The sequence below is a fragment of the Archocentrus centrarchus genome, chromosome 8 (assembly GCF_007364275.1).
Source record: "Archocentrus centrarchus isolate MPI-CPG fArcCen1 chromosome 8, fArcCen1, whole genome shotgun sequence".
Classification (NCBI taxonomy): domain Eukaryota; kingdom Metazoa; phylum Chordata; class Actinopteri; order Cichliformes; family Cichlidae; genus Archocentrus; species Archocentrus centrarchus.
Genome location: NC_044353.1, coordinates 26,865,204 through 26,884,135, shown reverse-complemented (window position 1 = coordinate 26,884,135; position 18,932 = coordinate 26,865,204). Strand labels below are relative to the sequence as shown.

At 40.0% G+C, this 18,932-nt stretch overlaps 1 protein-coding gene across 2 annotated transcripts; it reads left to right on the top strand.

Moving 5' to 3' along the window:
• Window positions 1–3,774: 3,774 nt before the first annotated feature.
• fbxl20 (F-box and leucine-rich repeat protein 20) lies at window positions 3,775–17,162 on the top strand. 2 transcript variants are annotated; one of them, XM_030735410.1, is made up of 16 exons: window positions 3,775–3,918; window positions 4,049–4,214; window positions 9,694–9,755; window positions 10,555–10,609; window positions 10,751–10,825; window positions 11,340–11,434; window positions 11,567–11,635; window positions 11,720–11,815; window positions 12,254–12,380; window positions 12,640–12,714; window positions 13,656–13,786; window positions 14,207–14,267; window positions 14,437–14,481; window positions 14,575–14,631; window positions 14,739–14,951; window positions 17,016–17,162. In XM_030735410.1, the coding sequence occupies exons 2-16, from the start codon at window positions 4,173–4,175 to the stop codon at window positions 17,121–17,123; spliced, it is 1,311 nt and encodes a 436-aa protein (XP_030591270.1). In that variant the 5' UTR covers window positions 3,775–3,918; window positions 4,049–4,172; the 3' UTR covers window positions 17,124–17,162. The 2 variants fall into 2 exon arrangements, with proteins under 2 accessions (XP_030591270.1, XP_030591271.1); XM_030735411.1 differs by lacking the exon at window positions 3,775–3,918 and having other exon boundaries at window positions 3,929–4,214.
• The last annotated feature ends 1,770 nt before the right edge of the window (window positions 17,163–18,932 follow it).

The following is an 18,932-nucleotide window of genomic DNA, read 5'->3' as shown; positions in this document are numbered from 1 at the left end:
ATATCAGCAGACAAATCAGCTTCCAGTATACTGGTATAAGGAACAGAAACCTCCATGACTTTAACAATATAGCAATCACACAGTGATCACTTGGAAATTAATGAATGAACTAAAGCTGTAATGAGAAAAAAATAAAGACAGTAGAGGTTCCTATGCTGTGATTGAGATGTGGATGTCTAGGGCTCATGGGGAAAGGAGTTTTAGGTTTTCTTGTAATGTAATATTTCAAGTCATTTCACCAACACATTTGTGCCAGTATCAACCCTAGTCTATAGCTTGTCCAGTGCACAAAAACTGGCTTTTAGTTTCAGAAAGTAAATTACCTTCTTATACCTTAAGCAGTACTACAGCTTATTACTGGGGCTATGTTCTCTAAGGTACTACCATTGTCATGGCCAGATCATCAAGTTACAGGCCTCTGGGCACAAATGTTTGGCCTGGCCAAACTTGTTTTTTTCAGACATATTATCCAGGAATGTATACATACTGTGTACATCCACAGAATAGCTTAATATAGAGAGCTGCACTGTACCTTACTGAAAAAAGTAACCATCACAATGCGCAGTTTTGCTAAAACCATTAAAGTATGAAATGGAAAATGAAGCGTTCAGAGCTTTTTAACATTTTTAAGGCTAATACTACATTTAATTTAAATCTCCTTATGCACATAAACACACACACACACACACACCTGTTATTGTCGCGCCCTTGTCTCTTTGTCTCCCTAAAGATCTTCTTTTCTTCCTTTCAGTGCCACTTGTCAGTACCACTTCACTCTGTGTTGCACTTGTTCACAGTCCCGCTACAAGAGTGAGTGTTAAAAGTTAAAACAATAATTAATGCAAAAATAAAGCTCAATTCTTTCTGAGAGCTTTTCTCAGGAAAAGCATACTTTTGGGATGTGACCAAAAAAGGAATAAATACACTTTTTTCTTTGTTTAAAATTTTTTTAATAAAATAAAATAATGCAGACAATATAGATTCCCCAGTTACTTGTTTTTTAAGCTGTGAGGTGCAGCAGCCTTTCCTCTGGTGAGTGCAGCCTGGCTCCTTCATGTTGATCCAACCAACATTTTAGGTCATACATCCACTGCTACTGCAGCTAGCCTACAGGTTATCATGCATGTAATTTTGATTCAATTCAGTTCAGTTTCATTTATTTAGCGCCAAATCACAACAAACAGTTGTCTCATGATGAACTTTAAAGTTAACTGCAATGTTTTCATCCTGAACTGGTTGAACAAAAAAGGCAGTTTTCATGAAAAACACCACTTCTGCTTGTTTCATTCATTTTGGAAGTACTGCATCTGCAATAGCTAGCTCAGTTTGGGAGAGACTACGACCTTTAGCGGGGGAGAAAGGGGCAAGTGAAATATGGACTACTTAGGTGATAATTTTGTACTATAATGTAACAATACAAAAACAAACCTTTTTAAAGAGGGGCAAAATTGGGTATATAAACATATTTAATATTACTTTTCATTCATGCACTTGGAATTTAACTTGCATTTGTATATTGCTTTTCCATTCTTCCTTAACATTCAGAGCCTTATCTTGCGTCTGCACCTATACAGCCAATTTAGAATCACCTATTAACCCAGTGGTTCTCAAACTGTTTCTTTATTGCTCCAGTTCAGAAGGCTGTCATAATCTTCCTCTGGTAACTGACACCCCACCTGCAGTGGCACCCTGCCACACAGTTTGAGAACCACTGTATTAACTTAGTATGCGTGTCTTCAGATTAGAGGAAACCAAGCAAACCCACCAGGCACAGGAAGAACAGATGCCTGGAAAAGGCTGAACCCTGGACCTTCTTGCTGTAAGTAAACACTAAAATCAACTGCACTACAATGTCACCTAAACAGAGTGAAACTTTTCAGAATGTTTTTAGTGCTTTGCAAATAACTAAAATAAATAAAGAACCTGATAAATTTCCAACGTATTAGATATTAACAGAATTAAAACTTTGAGGTCCAGTAAATAGTCCTAGAGGTTACATATGTTTGGATTATTCCTGCAGGGACAAAAATGTCTTCTACAGTACCCCTCCTTCTAGTCACATGTACACACACCACCCATTTTATTAGATACGCCTTGCCAGCCTTCAGAATGTAATCATTCATAGCATAGATTAAACAAGATGCTGGAAACATTCCTCTCAGATTTTGTTCCCAATTGACATGATAGCATCACATAGTTGCTGCAGATTTGTCAGATGCACATTCATGATGCAAATCTTCTGTTCTCCACACATCCCAAAGATCTTCCACTGTATTGAGATCTGGTGACTGTGGAACTCATTGTCATGTTCAAGAAACAAGTTGGGGATGATTGAAGCTTTTTGACATGACAGCCTTTAGAAGATGGGTGCACTGTGGTCATAAAGGGATAGACGCGGTCAGCAGCAATACTCAGACTGTGGCATTCAAACAATCACTTGGTACTAAATGTTGCAGCAGAAACTGAGATTCATCAGACCAGGCAATGTTTCTCTAGTTTTCTAGTGTTTTTCTAGTGACGGCACCTAGTGTGGTCTTCTGCTGTTGTAGCCCATCTGCTTCAAGGTTTGCTGTGCTGTACATTCATAGATGATTGTAACAAGAGGATATTTGAGTTGATGTTGCGGTTCTAGCAGCTTGAAGCATTCTGGCCATTCTCCTCTGACATCAGCAAGCCAGTTTCACCCTGCTGCTCACTGGATATTTTCTCTTTTTTTGGACCATTCTCTGTAAACCCTAGGGACTGTTGTGGGGGAAAATCCTTGTAGATCAGTAATTTCTGAAATAGTCAGACCAGCCCATCTGGTCTGAGTACCAGCAAACAAACGACATTCAAAATCACTTAAATAACTTTTTTTTCTTCATTCTGAAGCTGTTTGAACTTCAACAGGTTGTCTTGACCATGTGTAGAAGCTTAAATGCATTGAGTTGTTGCCATGTGATGTGATTAGCTGATTAGATATTTGTGATAAAGAGCAGTTGAACAGATGTGCTTAATAAAGTGACCAGTAAGCAGAAAAACAAAAGATGCAATTCAAACATTGTGAGTAAAACAACACAAACAAGGTATATTGTTTACAGAAGTTCAAAAATGGGCTTCTTTAATTTGAGAAGACTGATGAATAGAAAATCAGTTTTCTTTAAGGAGCAGAGCACGAGACCCCAATCTCACACTATTAATTGCGCATTAGAAAAGTGAACGTATTAAGCATCACTGACTTTGCTACAGATGACATTGAATGCTCAGTGTTGTCAAGCGTGTTAGTTTTACGCAGTTCGATGACGTAGTATTACGAGCTGCCGTCCTGGGTGCTGATTGGACCCGCTATTGAAGTGGGGTGTGACCGAAGAGAAACAAGGAAGTGGCGTTTCCCTGTTACAATAACAAAGTTGCAATGTTTAATAATAGCAGATGTGATAGAATGACCTAAAAACGAGTTGTAACTATTGATATGTCATAAAAGGCCAAACACACACCATCTATATTCATTTTAATACACGCATCAGTGGCAAGGCCTTCCAGTGTAAATACTCACATCAGACATGCACATAAGGTTTTTTTTTGTTTCATACTTTATTGGGAAACATCATATGTAACCCATATTTTCTCACATATAAGCCTTGAGTCGGCTCAAACTTTTTAATTATCACACGTAGCCCCAAACCCTCGCCAGGTATTCATGCTACGTGCGCTGTCAAATGGTTGACACCCCACTTTGATCTTTATATTTGCGCCTTAGTGAGCTTTGGTTAAAGGAGCAACCAACAAGCAATTTACAGTTCGCACTGAGCAAGGTCATTATTATTATTATTCAGATGTAGGCGTTGTACCGGCTGAATTTTAGGCTGCCCCATTCCTGTCGGGCTATTGTGTGGATGGATAGAAAGCTGTAGCTTACAGGGGGAGGAGGAGGAGGAGGTGAGGACGAATCGAGCTGATAAGAGAAGTGGCTTATGGCTGGCTGCTGCTGCTGCTCGTAACCCATATACATGTATTTTTTTTTTTTCTTTTTAATCAGTAACAAGAGGTTTTGTGGTTTGTGGTACAGGTCAAAATACATCCCTAAACCGGAGCTACCGAGAGGACGGTAGCATGATAATCGTGGAGAGGGCCCGTATCTGCATTTTACTGCGCCTACACCGTATCCATTGAGTCGGTAACCAGCGTCCGACATGGGGAAGGAGGTAAATGGTGTTTCGCGGAGCCGGTTTGAGGTGAGTTAAGCATTTACATCAACTGACAGTCACTGACACACATTTAAAATAGCCGATATAAACGTTACGATGTGGGCCTGCGTGTTGACTGTTGCTGTAATTATTATAAAAAGTGCGCTTATGGTGAGGCTATTGATGCAGCTTCCGCAGTCAGTGTTTGGGATTAGGTCAAACACTGTTGTGTTGTTCAAACAGCATATAGGCTAGTGAGGCCTGAAGTGGTGAGGACACGCGTCGGTATTTTCCATATTAACTCGACGTGCTCCTTTTAGCTGCACTCAGGGCATTTTAAACGCTCTTTAAATGTTGTCCTCGTTTCCCTTTGCGCCGTCAAAACAAAGACAATGAGGCTACATGGAGCACACCGAGGAAAGCTTCGGCGCACGTTAACAGACTGAGCAGAAATAGAAGATTTAGGGGGTTCATTTTAAAAAGAAGCTGCTTAAAAATTGCGCTTAGTGGGGGCATTGTGACTTCTATTTTTTTGCACGTTTTTTTTTTGTCGACATCTTATGTATGCTATATCTATGGCCGCTGCGGCGGTGCTGGCCTCAGTTTGTGCCTGCTACCTGCACCCGGTGTTTAGCACAAAATCTCAGAAAATAGTGCCAAGCTCCTACAGTGTAACACACCGTAACCTATACTGGTAGCAGAAAGCCCAAATGCACGGTCTGCCTACAGTGTTGTTTTTCCATTATAAGGCTATTACCATAAACTTTGTGTCGCAGCCGCGCAAGCGTAGCTGAATATTTTGGTGTTAACTTGTATACAAATACTATGCATCTGGCCGGTGACATTGGCCTGTATAGCCTGAGCATTTGATGTTGTTTAATCCCCCAGCCAGCGTGGGATTTGTGTGTGGTTTTATTTATTTTTAACGGTGAACAGCTGAAGACTCAGGCCGTTACCTTCTGGCCCAACAGCTGCGGTGGAGCTGCTGTTTAAAGGTAGCTGGGTTTAGGAGAGGAAAGAGCCGGAAATAGCGACCTTTTGCCTTCAAGATAAAAGTTTTTATTTTTGGATCACGTATGGTTAGTAAAATAAGTTTTTATTTGTATATTTGAAAACTTTATATAGACTTATTAAATTTATAAACTTCTTCAAGACAAAGGCCCATAAATCCAGTTCAATAATTTTATTTGTATAGCACCAACTTAACATTTCTCTCGATTTACTTTATATTGTAATGTATAATATAAGAATGAAAGCCCAACAATTACACTTATGAGCAATCATTGGCAACAGTGGGAAGGAAAAACTCCCTTTTAACAGGGAGAAACCTTCAGCAGAACCAGGCTGTGACCAGTTGGGGGGTGAGGGGAAAGAGAAGAGAGCAGCAACAGGACAAAAAGAAAGCTGTGAGAGAGATGTTTTAAAAAATTACTAATGATTAAATGCAGTAGTGGTGCATAAACACAGAGAGAGTGAAAAGAACTGCTGTTTTTATGCTATACCAGTACAGAAGCTCGGCGATTATACAGAGGGAGATGCTGCAATAGTTTGAAAAGATGATATTTTTTGGAAACAACAACAAATCTCGGCAATTTCTTTGCTTCTCCTATATCCTCCAATATCAGTGCTGATGTGGAGGTATTGTCTGGGTGGCAACACCAGTCGTTCAGGAGAATACTGCAGCGGCTACCAGCACCATATTGGTGACCATAAATGGATGTGACTGTGTGGTGACGTTAGCAGCAGCACGTGAAGTGACCAGTGCAGCAGGTATACTGGCAGCTTAACTGTTGCAGAGGCCTGATAGCTGAAGGCTCTGCCTCCCCTTCTACTTTTAAAAACTCTAGGAACCACAAATAAGCCTGCAGTCTGAGAGCGAAGTGCTATGTAAGAATAATAAGGTACAATGACTGATTATTCAAGATTTTGTATGTGAGGAGAAGGATTTTAAATTCAATTCTGGATTTAACAGGGAGCCAGTGGAGAGAAGTGAATATGATAGAAATATGCTCTCTATTTTTCACAGTCCTGTGTTTCTTAGTAACTAAATATAATGATTAAACTCTGATAACTAAATTAGCTGTTTGTCTTAGAGAAGTTAATACAATCACCACAATGCAAAGCCAGCCTGACTGATGTGATACTCCTTAGTTTCTGGCTTCTGGATGTGGAGGCTGATGAGGATTTTTATGTAGGGAGTAAAAACACTGATGGTTTTGTGGCTTAGTAGCTCTTCAGCCGTGTATTCACAGACTAAATAACATAATTTGAAGATGCCCCAGGACTTTGCACCAGCAATTGATCAGCTGTGATGTAATCATCTCAGGGTGTCAAATACTGCCGTTTCATCAGATCCCATTGAAGATGCACGTTGTACTTTGGCATTGGTGCCATGACACAACCAATCATGGCGATATTGGATGCTGAGAAATAAATTTGTAATGAAAGAGTGGAGGAGTCCAAAATGGGAGGTTGGAAATCACAAGTTTGTCATCCAGAAGACTGCAGTTTGTGTTCTCTTTGATCTTACCCAGTTTGTGAAGGGGTCCATCAAGATAAGCTAACATAAGATGAGGTATACTTTGTTTATCCCAGAGTTGGGAATTCTTTAGTTACCACAGTTAAAAAAAAAATAAAAAATAAACACAAAAAATTAAATGAGAAGATCTTAATAAGGTAAAAACAAATCTGAAATATACTAAATAAGTGTTAAAGAAAAGTAAGTGCAACTTTAAATATAGATACCAAGTAATTATAGAATATATAAAAAGTAAAATACTTTCAAGTCAACAAGCATCTATATGTGACGAGGAGGATGTGGCAGATCTTTCTGGGATAGGCTTCCCGTCGTCCCGTGACCCTGCATCATGGTCATCAAGGTTTGATGTTTGCATGTCACACAACACATATGGCAGTGCAAATATATCACTGTCAGTTTATAGTATTGGCCAATCAATATATCAGTTGGGCTCTACTTATTACCTCGGTCAAGGAGGTTATGTTTTTGTTAGCTTTTGTGTGCATGCGTATCATTCTGTCTGTAAACATGATAGCTGAGAAAGTTTTCATTTAATTCTGATATAACTTTGATAGGCTGTAAAGTGGAGTCATGTTAACGATCCTTTAAAATTTGGCTTCATAGTCAACTTTTATTGGTTGAAAATTGACAAAACTTTATAACTTTGAAACTATGATTCTTACAAGTGTGGTGTGTATTGTCGGCATATAGAAAGTACAGTATAAAGATTAAAAAAAAAAAATCATGTCACATTTGACCTCTGACCTCTTCTTCAAGGTCAATAGACTGATCTGAAGGTAAAATGATAATAATGCTAAATAGAGCTATTTATTAAAACTGTTTAGTTTATTTATTTATCCAAACCTATTTAAACTTGATATTTATTACTAAACATTTAAATTACTTTTATTAAACAATGAAATGAATGCTACACATGTACTATATCCACATAAATACTGCCCAGAAGCAGAGGATTGTGCTCTCTGAGTGCTTCTTGTTATATATGGGCTTCTATTTGAGTCTGAACAAAGCCTTTGCTGTTCACTAATTTGCCATTTTAATTTCAAGCAAATTTACCAAATGGCACTCTCAGTAGTGTTTAGGTTTTCGTGGGTAGTTACAAGAAGCTTGAAACAAACTATGCTGGCCTTACTGTAAGTCATCTAAAATAAATTGTCTGCCAGTGAGGGTTTTACTTTGAAAGCCAGGGAAGGAAGTTGTACTAAATTCACAGCTCTGCTGCAGACACTGAACTGTTATTTTTATTTCCTTAACAAAAGACCACAACAGCCCAGAAAATGGACAGATTTAAATGGCCCCTCACTGTATTCACTAATTAGAAATAATATGTAAATAACTGTTTTGACTTCATATTAGTCCCTCATTTTAGTGACAAAATCATAATTAAAGTCAAACTGACCAGATCTTTTTTTTCTTCTTCTTCTTTTTTTTGGGGGGGGGGGGGGGGTTGCAGGAAAAAACATTTACACATTTTTCTAAAAGTATAGTCACTTCTTTTTTTGCTTTGCAGTACTTTTACAGCACACTACAGCTTATCCAGCTTGTTTCTTTAACCTCCTGCATCACTGATTATAGCTGACCAGTGGAGAAAACATAATGCTCACATTCATACAGCATCGTTTTATGTTAGATTACAAAAGGGGACAGTGTTTGCCCGTTGACCATGTGCATCTGCTTCTTTGGAAATGGCTCTGGATTATTTGGCCAGAAAGAAGCAGTCTGGAAGGCGTGCTGTCAGTCAGTTTGCCCCAAATCCAAACAGCAAATGTCTGTCCCTTCTTACTCCCTGAAAATTTTACACGTTTGTGCTGGCAGGCAGCCCCTGATAAGACGTGCGCGTGTGTGTAGAGGGAGAGAGTTTGTATTTTTATCAGACAGACACACACAAAAAAAAAACTTTGACCCAGAGATGCCTTTTTTCATGTGCGTGTGTGTTTTGTAAAGATCCGGGCATCAATTTCAACTGGCAGACATGTCAGTTTGTTTTTGTGAGCTGATGAATGGGTTTATGTGCATGTCCCTCAAAATCTGAAGCTATTGTGTGGCTTTAGGATAAACACCAATAATGAAAATAGCACTCTGTTGGGACCTTTTTAAATTAGTCTCTTTTGTTAAATCTTTATTTTTGGAAGGGGTGGTTGTTTCTGTCAACAAGTGCAAAAAAAAGAACTTGCACCTTGTTGGTCTTGTCATAGATCTTTGCCTCATTTAAATTAGAAGCTCCTTCCTTCACATTTTATTTACTCACCAGATCTCCCCTGGTGGTAATTTTTCTTTCTAAAGCTATGGAGGAAAAGGGATTGAGCCAGATGTTGCTTCATTCACCCTGTTGTGATTGAGTGGATGCTTCTACCATTGTCTCAACATCTTGCATTCAGTGATTTAGCACTGTGTAATTTCCCACAAATTATGGAAACCCTAAATTCCTAAGTAAGAAGTGTGTGTGTGTGTGTTGGGGGGACTCAATAAATGCAAATTTACTGTCTGTGTTTACTGTGGCTTTTTTCTGTGGATTAGATTCAAATTTGTGCTCACACAGCATTCAATTATTTATGTGGAAATCCATTAGCTGTTTGCTGAAACTGGAGTTATTCGTCTGACAGTCACAAAATATATATTGTACTGTAAACCAATTCCAATGTAAAGTCTCAGGACTTGATTTGATTTGAACACTGGTTCTAATTCAACAGGACAAGAAAATATTCATGCAAGAAAGAAAACATGAGAGTAAACGCCATGCACTGTCGACTACAGCCTTGTAGTCGACAGTACAAAGTCCCACCGCGCTGTCTCCTGTGGTGTTTTATCTTCTGTCACCCTCAGTGTTTTCTGTGAACTGGCATTGAATCCATCTCAGCTGATGAGATTACGATCATTTATCCTTGCTTGTGTGTTGGGGCCGTCCTTGAGTGAGGTGTAGGGATGGAAGGGGCCCAGCCACTTTGAGATAAGCTGCCAGGACTGATACTATTTTCTGCACCTTTTCAGATGTTCACAAATAGTGATGAGGCAGTCATCAATAAGAAGTTGCCTAAGGAGCTGTTGCTAAGGTGAGTGATATTTTGAAGCATTTTTAACTTCTTTGCAGTTTTTTTTTGTTTTTTTTTTTGTTTTGCTTTTCTGGAAAATGCAAAATTGTTGGATTTTCCACATTAACATTCATGACTTCACTACAGATCAGTACAAAACATACTCAAAGGCAGCATTTACCCTTCCTCAGTATGTAACCCTTAAACAAAGATTCAAACACTAGGATGCTAGTTTCTCTTGGCTCTCCACACCCACTGCTCACCCAATGCTAAAAGCATAATTACACACAGATGCTCATGGCTGTAAAACTTTTAAATTGATTTCAGAGCGGGAAAAAAAAAAACACTCACAAGCTTCTGAGCAAACAGAAAATGAAGGCCATAACTCAAACTTTGGCCTTGCCAGCCAAGCTGTCTGTGTTGCGGCTGCTGACTCTGTGCTGCTTGGTCTGGTGCAGTGTCGTGATTTGTGAGGCTGGCAGACTGCTGCAACTCACTGCATCTCTGCTTCAACCCTAATTCAGTTTTTTTTTTTTTTTTTTTTGCTGCATTGTAGGGTCCTCTAGTCAGTTTCCAGCTCTGCTCCTTAGAAAGAAATGCCTTCCTCACCAGGCCCCCACTCTAAGAAAACACACCTGTTCTGCCAGCAGGGCAAATATGTATTCTGATGACAGTCAAAGGCAATATTAGCTGATTTAGTCGCAACACTGTGCTGTAAGTGGAAGAACACACAGGGCTGAGTTGAGGGCAGTTGAGTGTAAAGAGGAAGCTTCTGGCGGTGGGGATCAGGGTCTCTAAACAGTCCCTGTCTGTCTTCTAGAATCTTCTCCTTTCTGGATGTGGTGACACTCTGTCGCTGTGCCCAGGTCTCACGGGTGAGTCTGTGTTCACAAGGGGTGTGTGGGATTGTGTGTGTGTGTGTTTTTAGGTCTTAGTTAAAGTATGTGTTCTGTATGTACATGGTACATGTTTGAGAATAAGCTTCATGAACTCTGTCCCCCCCACCCTGCTTTTAGTCCTGGAATGTTCTGGCCTTGGATGGCAGCAACTGGCAAAGAATCGACCTCTTTGACTTTCAGAGGGACATTGAAGTTAGTTAATCTCATATTACTTTTGTCCACCTTGTTATTAACAGATGCAATCATAAATTTCTGCAACACCAACTATTCAAAACAAAACAAATTTGATCCGTCTCCCCTTCAAGGCAGTCTTCTTGGGCAGTGCTCTGCCACTTAAAATGTAGCTGCTATGGAAGTCTCACGTTTATCACCTTCATTTGCATCTTCAGTTTGTGCTGGATCTCCTTAGGTGTGTCAAAACTATCCATCCATTTTCCTAGGCTGGAGCTTATCCCAGCATCAGAACAGGACCTTGATGACGTCACACAGACCCAATGTAAAAATGGCAGGCACTCTAGAAGCTTTGTAGAGGTGCACAAGGAGTTGATCTTGAAGGGAAATTTGGCCAAATGTAAATTGTGCGTTGTCTTTGTTTGCTTTGGGTGGAGTTGCTGAGCTTTATGATTGCAGCTTGTGTCACTTCGTGGTTAGTACGTTTTAAAAGGTGGCGTAGAGTGGCAGGCAGAGTGGATTGTTTTTGTTGCAGGGCCGGGTGGTGGAGAACATTTCAAAGCGATGTGGTGGATTCCTTAGGAAGCTGAGCTTGCGGGGTTGCCTGGGTGTGGGTGACAGTGCTCTAAGGTGAGTTTAGTGAGGACCTAGCCTGATTGAAATTCTTATTCTAGTTCAGACCCTGAGGGGAGACAAGGAGACAGGCAAGTACAGCATAACTGCTATCACACAAATGTTTCTTTTTTCTCTCTCTCTGTGCAGGACTTTCTCACAGAACTGCAGGAACATTGAGGTGCTTAATCTGAACGGTTGCACAAAGATCACAGACAGGTATAGCCATAGTACATACAACAGTGCTGTTAATGTATCCAACGTATCATAATACACTGTTTTCACTGTGTTGTCCTTGTGCAGCACGTGTAATAGCCTCAGTAAGTTCTGTCCAAAGCTAAAGCACCTGGACCTCGCCTCATGTACCTCCATCACCAACCTTTCACTCAAAGCTCTCAGGTATGCACGATCGTCATTTTGATTTACTACATTTCCACTAAATTTAGAGCATATTTGTCAAAGTGAACCTATTATACTTTTTCTTATTTTCTCTTCTTTAGCTTATGGTCAAATAATCCCAGTAAGCCAAAAGCACGGGCTTCCAATGCACTGCAAAGCTAGAGTCCCAGAATAAGAACAGTTGATGAAGCTGGAAATGGTCTTAGTAGATTCCCTTTAAAGACCAATAACAAACCCAAGTAACAGTTGTAGGTTAACATTCACTTTCTCTATTAAACCTACACTAGTCACAGAAGAGATACAAGCAATGTGAGAAGTTTTAAGTTTTGTTATGCAGTTCATATACGACATGTTCAAAATTTCCTCTTATTTTCATATTTTGCAAATTTCCACTCTTCACCCTTTTTTTCTTTTTTTTTTTCTTTGTTCTACCCTCAGTGAGGGTTGTCCTTTGCTGGAACAGCTGAACATTTCCTGGTGTGATCAGGTCACCAAGGACGGCATCCAGGCCCTGGTGCGCTCCTGCCCTGGTCTCAAATGCCTTTTCCTCAAGGGCTGCACACAGGTACACAAGTGATTACAGCATAAAAATTTGTTGACAATTTAATTCTGTGCAAATCCTTATTGGATATATTAGAAAACAAGTTTTTTTTTCTTTTTGTTTCAAATGTAACTTCTTAAGTGCACTTTTTTTTGCCAAAGGCAGCTTCACTTGCATTAGTTGCTCTTTATTTCTCGCAAAAAGCACAAAATTACTGCAAATATAAAATCAATATTTTCCTGTGCAATCTATATCAAGTTGTGGCATCCTGTCTTTTCTGCAGCTGGAAGACGAGGCCCTAAAGCATATTGGGGCTCACTGTCCGGAGCTGGTCACGCTGAACTTGCAGACATGCTCAGTAAGTACATTTAAAAATACTAGAAGAAACACAGAACATGGCCATCCAGCCCATAAAGCCTGCAGTGTGTCAAGCTTGCACAGACAATCCAGTTAGTCCCGTCTGCATCTCTTTCTTGTCTCACATCTTAAGATTTGATTGTTTCATCTTGTTGCACTTAAAGTCTGCTTTTCAGTCCTTTTTTTTTTTTTTGTTTTTTCTTTTTCTTTTTTGCTCTCTTTTTTCTGCCCAAGCTCATGTTCACCTGTTCTTAACCTGTCTGGTCTCAAATGACTTTTCTAGAACTGCACCTAAAGCAACCTTCTTTTAAAAAATAAATAAATAAATAAAGTAAATGATGTGTTTACATATAAGCATTTTAACCCAATATTGAAAATAGAAAGACGCCATATTAAATGTTGAATTTTTTGTTTGTTTGTTTTAATATACTCTCTTTGTGGACTTGATTGAATCAACATGTTTCAAAAAAAAGTGGTGGCAGGGAAATGCATAACTGGGAATAAAAAAAACTTTAACAAGTTGATGCAACAAATTAACAGATGCAGCGAGATTGTTTGTACGTAACATCATTAAAAGATGAAAATATCTCTATTTAAGACCCATGATCTTTGGGCATTCAGTTGGCACTGCATTAAAAGCGCACAGTTCTGCAGTGGAAATCGTTGTCTGGGCCCTTGAAAGACTTCTAGAAACCAGTGTGAGCGAAAGGGTTTTTTTTTTGTGGATGAAGTAACAGTTTCAGAAGCTTATCATTGGGTATGTTGCCTTTCCTCTTGTTTTTGTACAACCTTTTTGGACACAGGGTTGTACACCAATTGCTTTTGCACATCTACCAGCGCACAGAGAAAGTTTTGCATGGCATCTTTTCACATTTCACAGTGGATGTCGATTTGATTCACCTCCCTCATACACAAACACGTACTGTGTCTTTCTGTGAGCAGCAGATCACAGATGAGGGTCTCATCACAATTTGCCGGGGTTGTCACCGCCTGCAGTCTCTGTGTGTGTCAGGTTGTGGCAACATCACAGATGCCATCTTGCATGCCCTGGGACAGAACTGCCCCCGCCTCAGGTGAATTCACACACCTAAACACCAAAACTTGCTCTGAAATTTGCAAGAAACTGCAAAAAGTTTGCCAAGCCATTTAGTTGGATTTTTGTGTAAAACATCTATGTAAAGCAATCTTTTTTGTGTTTTCTAATTGATTTAATAATATTTATCATGGCTGGGTGACTATTCAGTAGAATGTTCTTATGCTATCAAACACTGAATTCCAAAAAGCAAGATCTGAAGGCTCATTTTAAGCTTAAAGATTGCAGCTATGATTGAGGTAATGGGATGGAAATTGTAAGAAAGAAAATTATGACACTGACCCTTCTACGGTAAGATATTCTGAGGCTTGTGACTGTAGCTCTAGTTGCCTTTAAAGTGTGCAAGAAAGTGTAAATGATGCTTCCATTGTATAACTCTGCCTTGTGTTCCTTCTTTCAGAATATTAGAAGTAGCTCGCTGCTCTCAGCTTACAGATGTGGGCTTCACTACATTAGCAAGGGTGAGTGTGGTTTCTGCCTCTTGGTTGCATTGCACTTAAATAGCAAACAGAGATTTGGATCCTGAATTCTCATTTTAAAAGTGTCCTGAAAAAAAAACAAAATGTTTTAAACTACACAAACACATCGATGATCATGATCTCTCTCTGTCTCTGTGATATTTCTCTCTAGAATTGTCACGAGCTTGAAAAGATGGATTTAGAAGAATGTGTGCAGGTAAACAAACAATATTTACCTGCAGTATTTACTGTTTTTTTCCTCTTAAAGTCTTCAGTTAAGAGGGTTGTGTTTGTTTTACTCTTGCATTAGATCACAGATGGAACGCTCATCCAGCTGTCTATCCACTGCCCCCGTTTGCAAGTCCTGGTAAGTGTTGGCTTGCCACTCAAACATATGTTGCTCCTGTAGCATATTCAAGCACAATGTCATTGCGGTTTTCATTAACTGTTTAATAATGGATTGCATTGCTACAGAGTCTGTCTCACTGTGAGCTGATTACTGATGATGGCATCAGACATCTCGGCAGTGGCCCCTGCGCTCACGACCGTCTGGAGGTGATCGAGCTGGACAACTGCCCCCTGATCACAGATGCCTCACTGGAGCACCTGAAGAGCTGCCATAGTCTGGATCGAATCGAGCTCTACGACTGCCAGCAGATCACCCGCGCCGGCATTAAGAGATTACGGGTGAGTTGTGTGGGCTAAGAGTAGTGAGTAAATGCTGGTTCAGTTGCAGAATGCATGGTAAACACTGATTGTATTTGCTGATATGAATGCATTCATGTTTATTTGATTCTATGCTGAATAATTCTCACCAAGCTTAGAACTTTCAAATAGTTTGTGTGCTGGTGTCAGCTATTCGGGCATCTTTTGGCTTGTACTGTGGTATTTCCTAACAGGCCTTTACAGAAAAACCTGCTTTTCGCCAAACATAAGCCCTTTTCACACGTTGTGAACGCGCGTTCACACGACTGTCAATCTAAAAGAGGCGTTTCACAGGTCGTATGACTTTTCTTCCACAGAAAATGATCCCGATAAGTGCATCTACTCCTGAGACATTATCAAAAAAAAAATCTATAAAGAACATAAAAAAATACCAGTAAAAGGCAACGCTGTTGTAAAAAATGACACAATTTATGTTGGAGCAAATCTTTAATCTGGTGATGTAGCGCACACAACTGTAAAATAAACATTTTAATTCCAGTTCATTATTTTATGGCTGAGCGCGCTCTCAGTGCTGCTGTTTATTTCTTAGGTGATGGCTGCACATTAGAGCTTTGAAACTTTAAATTGGATCAATTTAAATATTTAAGGTTACTGTCCCACAGCCTAATAAAGGAGACGTGGAAATCGCGTTAGTTTCTCAGCACATCAAATTGAAATTAATCTGACTGAACAGGTATTCCTGCTGTGTGTTACGTGTTCTAGGAGCTGCAATTCCAGCATTTTATTTATAATTCTAAATCACATGCATACACATTCCTGTAACAATGCGACACACAGTATGCACTTCGTTTAGTGGTTTTAGTGAGTTACGCCTTAACAAGCTGCACATGTAAAAGCTGATTTGAAGCTGAAACTCAGAACATAACCTGCTTCTGACAGATGGAGTTTTTCTTCTCTCAGCTGCAGACTCAGTGCTGTTTAAGGGTCTGAGAGTAAACATAAAAACAGAATTCAAACATAGGTTTAATCTACATACAAATTTGATATGAGGTCAGGAAGTACAGTGTAGGTGTCTGGTTTTAGGATCATATTTTAACACTTACAGAACAATAAAATTGTCTAAATGTGTTTGTATGTCTACAAATCTATATTTTTTACTGATGCTCATCAGAGAAACCAAAGATTTTAGATAGCAAGAGATTTTAGACCTTTCTTCTGTCCTCGAGAGGCTCGAGTGATCTTCTAGTGATGACATTATTTTGTGGAGAATTGATTGGTCAGTAGGTGGTGGTTTCATACCTGTTGAGCTCTAATCAGGAAAATGTGCTGCTAAAGGTGGTTCTACAATCTATTGAATCATGGGGTGTACTTACTTTTTCGCAGGACTGTGTAGAGTCCTGTGAAAGCTTCTTTTTCCACCTGACTGATTGTGAAAATGCAAATATCTGTCTGTCAGTTCAGATATGAAACAGTCTTCCACTTGCCAGCTACCTAATACAAAGTCTGTTTGATATTCATGTGCACCCATGTGAGAGTAGAGCAAGTAATTGTCTGGAGAATTCACAGCTAGCCAGTAAGTGTCCTGCCTGCTATATGCTCTACCCAGGTGCTGGACTTTGCCAGACTTTGCACTGTAACCCCCCCACCAGTGTCAGCACTAAGCATAGACGTAACGCACAGAGTGGAATCGGACAACACAGATTCATGCATTTTGTCCAAATGGAACTCTGATGTCTGAGTCACCAGCCCACCCACATGAAGTGATGAATCAAAACTAAGCTGTGAAAAACAAACTGTCTCCTTGACAGCAGTGAGTGAACACACTGTCCAGATCAAGTCAGACCTGTCGTCACTGAATCCTATGCTTGTCTTGTAGTTTGAATATGAATCAGACGAAGCGTGACTGCATAAACAGCAGTTTGTTGACAGTGATATCATTTTTGATTACTGAAGCAAAAACTCAGTAACTTGAGGTTTGCAGCAAAGCTGAAGCTACTGGTGTATTAAGTGTCCCAGAGCAGCTTTCCACATATTTATTCAAGCCATTAACACATTTCTCTTTCTTTGTTTGTTTTTTAACTACAGACTCATCTGCCGAACATCAAAGTGCATGCATACTTCGCTCCTGTCACTCCACCCCCCTCAGTCGGGGGCAGCCGTCAGAGGTTTTGCCGCTGCTGTGTCCTGCTATGATGTAAAGAGACCAGCCCCTTCTTCCCTCTCCCAGTGTCCCTCGTACGTCCTCCCTGCAGCCTGTCACTTGACCCCTGACCTGCTGTCCCCCCCTCCTGGCCCCCCCTGTCACAGACTACATGCTGGTGTGTCCCTGTTTTGGAGCTGCAGAGAGAGGGAGAGAGCCAAACAACACTACAGGGTCTTGGATAACTTTCCCCAAAATGTTCTTTAAATTTTATCACAAATAGGCTTTAACACAAGTTCACATGAAGACACGCATTTACACAGATTAACTTTTAGAGGAATAATCAACACATTCCTGGCCTGTGTTCAGTGGACACATCAGTATTACAAAGAAAGTTATGTTAAAAAAACAAAACAAAACAAATGTGATCACCACTGTTAAGGTATTTAATCACCATCAAATGAAGTACAAAATAATTCTTCAAAGAAGAGTCAAGCGCTTCGAGTCAACAACAATTGTGAATTTTTATTTATGAAGCGCTTTGAGACAGCAAAAGCTTTCAAACACACGCTGAAAGATCCTACTTAAACTCTCAAACACAATTCCCTTAGTGTTGAAGGTCAACTCAACAGCTACCTCTACACAGGAACTGCACTTGAGTACGACCAGTGTTTGCTTGGTTCCACAGGCTGTTTATTTCAAAAGAGGGGCAGGGATGTAGCCACTTAACTGCCAACGTCCCCACGAGAATGCAGCAGAAACCTTGATCTTGTGTTTTTTTTTGTTTTTTTATTACTTGCAGCTGTTTGCACCTACAGTAAATCAATGATGAGACACTTTACAAAAACAGCATCTCAGAATTGAAGACTACTAACAACTAACAAACACACACACGAAAAAAAAAAAATCCTCAAGTAATGCATATACTGCGCTTACAGCCACTATGCCCTCACCCCTCTCCGTCTCTCTCTTTTACAATCAGAAGCTTCATTATAGTGCAGAGGAAAAAAAACAAAAAAAACAAAGTTTAATATTTTTCTAAAAATGGACAACTAAAGGCTTACATGTGGAGACTTGAGAAGATGCCAAATGTTGCATGTAACACCTCTAGTTTTTTAAAATCTCATTGTAAATATGTGAAGACTGCAGGAGTCGGTGTGTTGAAGCCAGCTTAAACAGCAACATGATGATATGAGACGGGGCAGCGGTTACTGTCGACGAGTCTTTCTGAGGATTCTACGGCGGAGCTCGAGCACGCTTGTTTACGTGCAGACGCGCGTGAGAATATGTGCCGGAGCTTTTCGGAGAGTAAAAATAACCCAGTACTCGATGTGGAGTGAGGTGAACTGATGCTGGCATGTGAAGGCTCATGTCAACAAAAGAAGTTAAGATTTTTTTTTTTTTTTTTTTTTTTCTTTTGTCAAAAAAAAATAAAAAATTGGTCTGACTACATTAATTCTGTCAGACAAGGACAACGGAAAGAAAAAGCCAACTGAAAACAATCAAAGTAAAGCTATTTTCAGTTAGTCTGACTTCATTAAGTTGCTGTTGTTTTCGAGTCATTGATGGTTCTGATGACGAGGAACTGGTGAACCCCGTGCAGTGGCGAAAGGACTTGCTTGTTGATGTTGGAGTGGCATCTGCGACTCCTCAACTTCTATGAGGCCTTGCAGGGGACAGAGTGATAGTGTGTTGCACCCTGCCGCCTGTGACCACCTCCATCTGTCTGGGACCAGTGACGCTGCGGGAGGTTACAACCAGATCAGGCTGGTGGAGTCACTGCAAGAGGAGGTTGACTGAATCTTGAGCACACAGCTCTGGCCCGCTGATGGATATGATGGAATGATGTTTGTCACAACAGA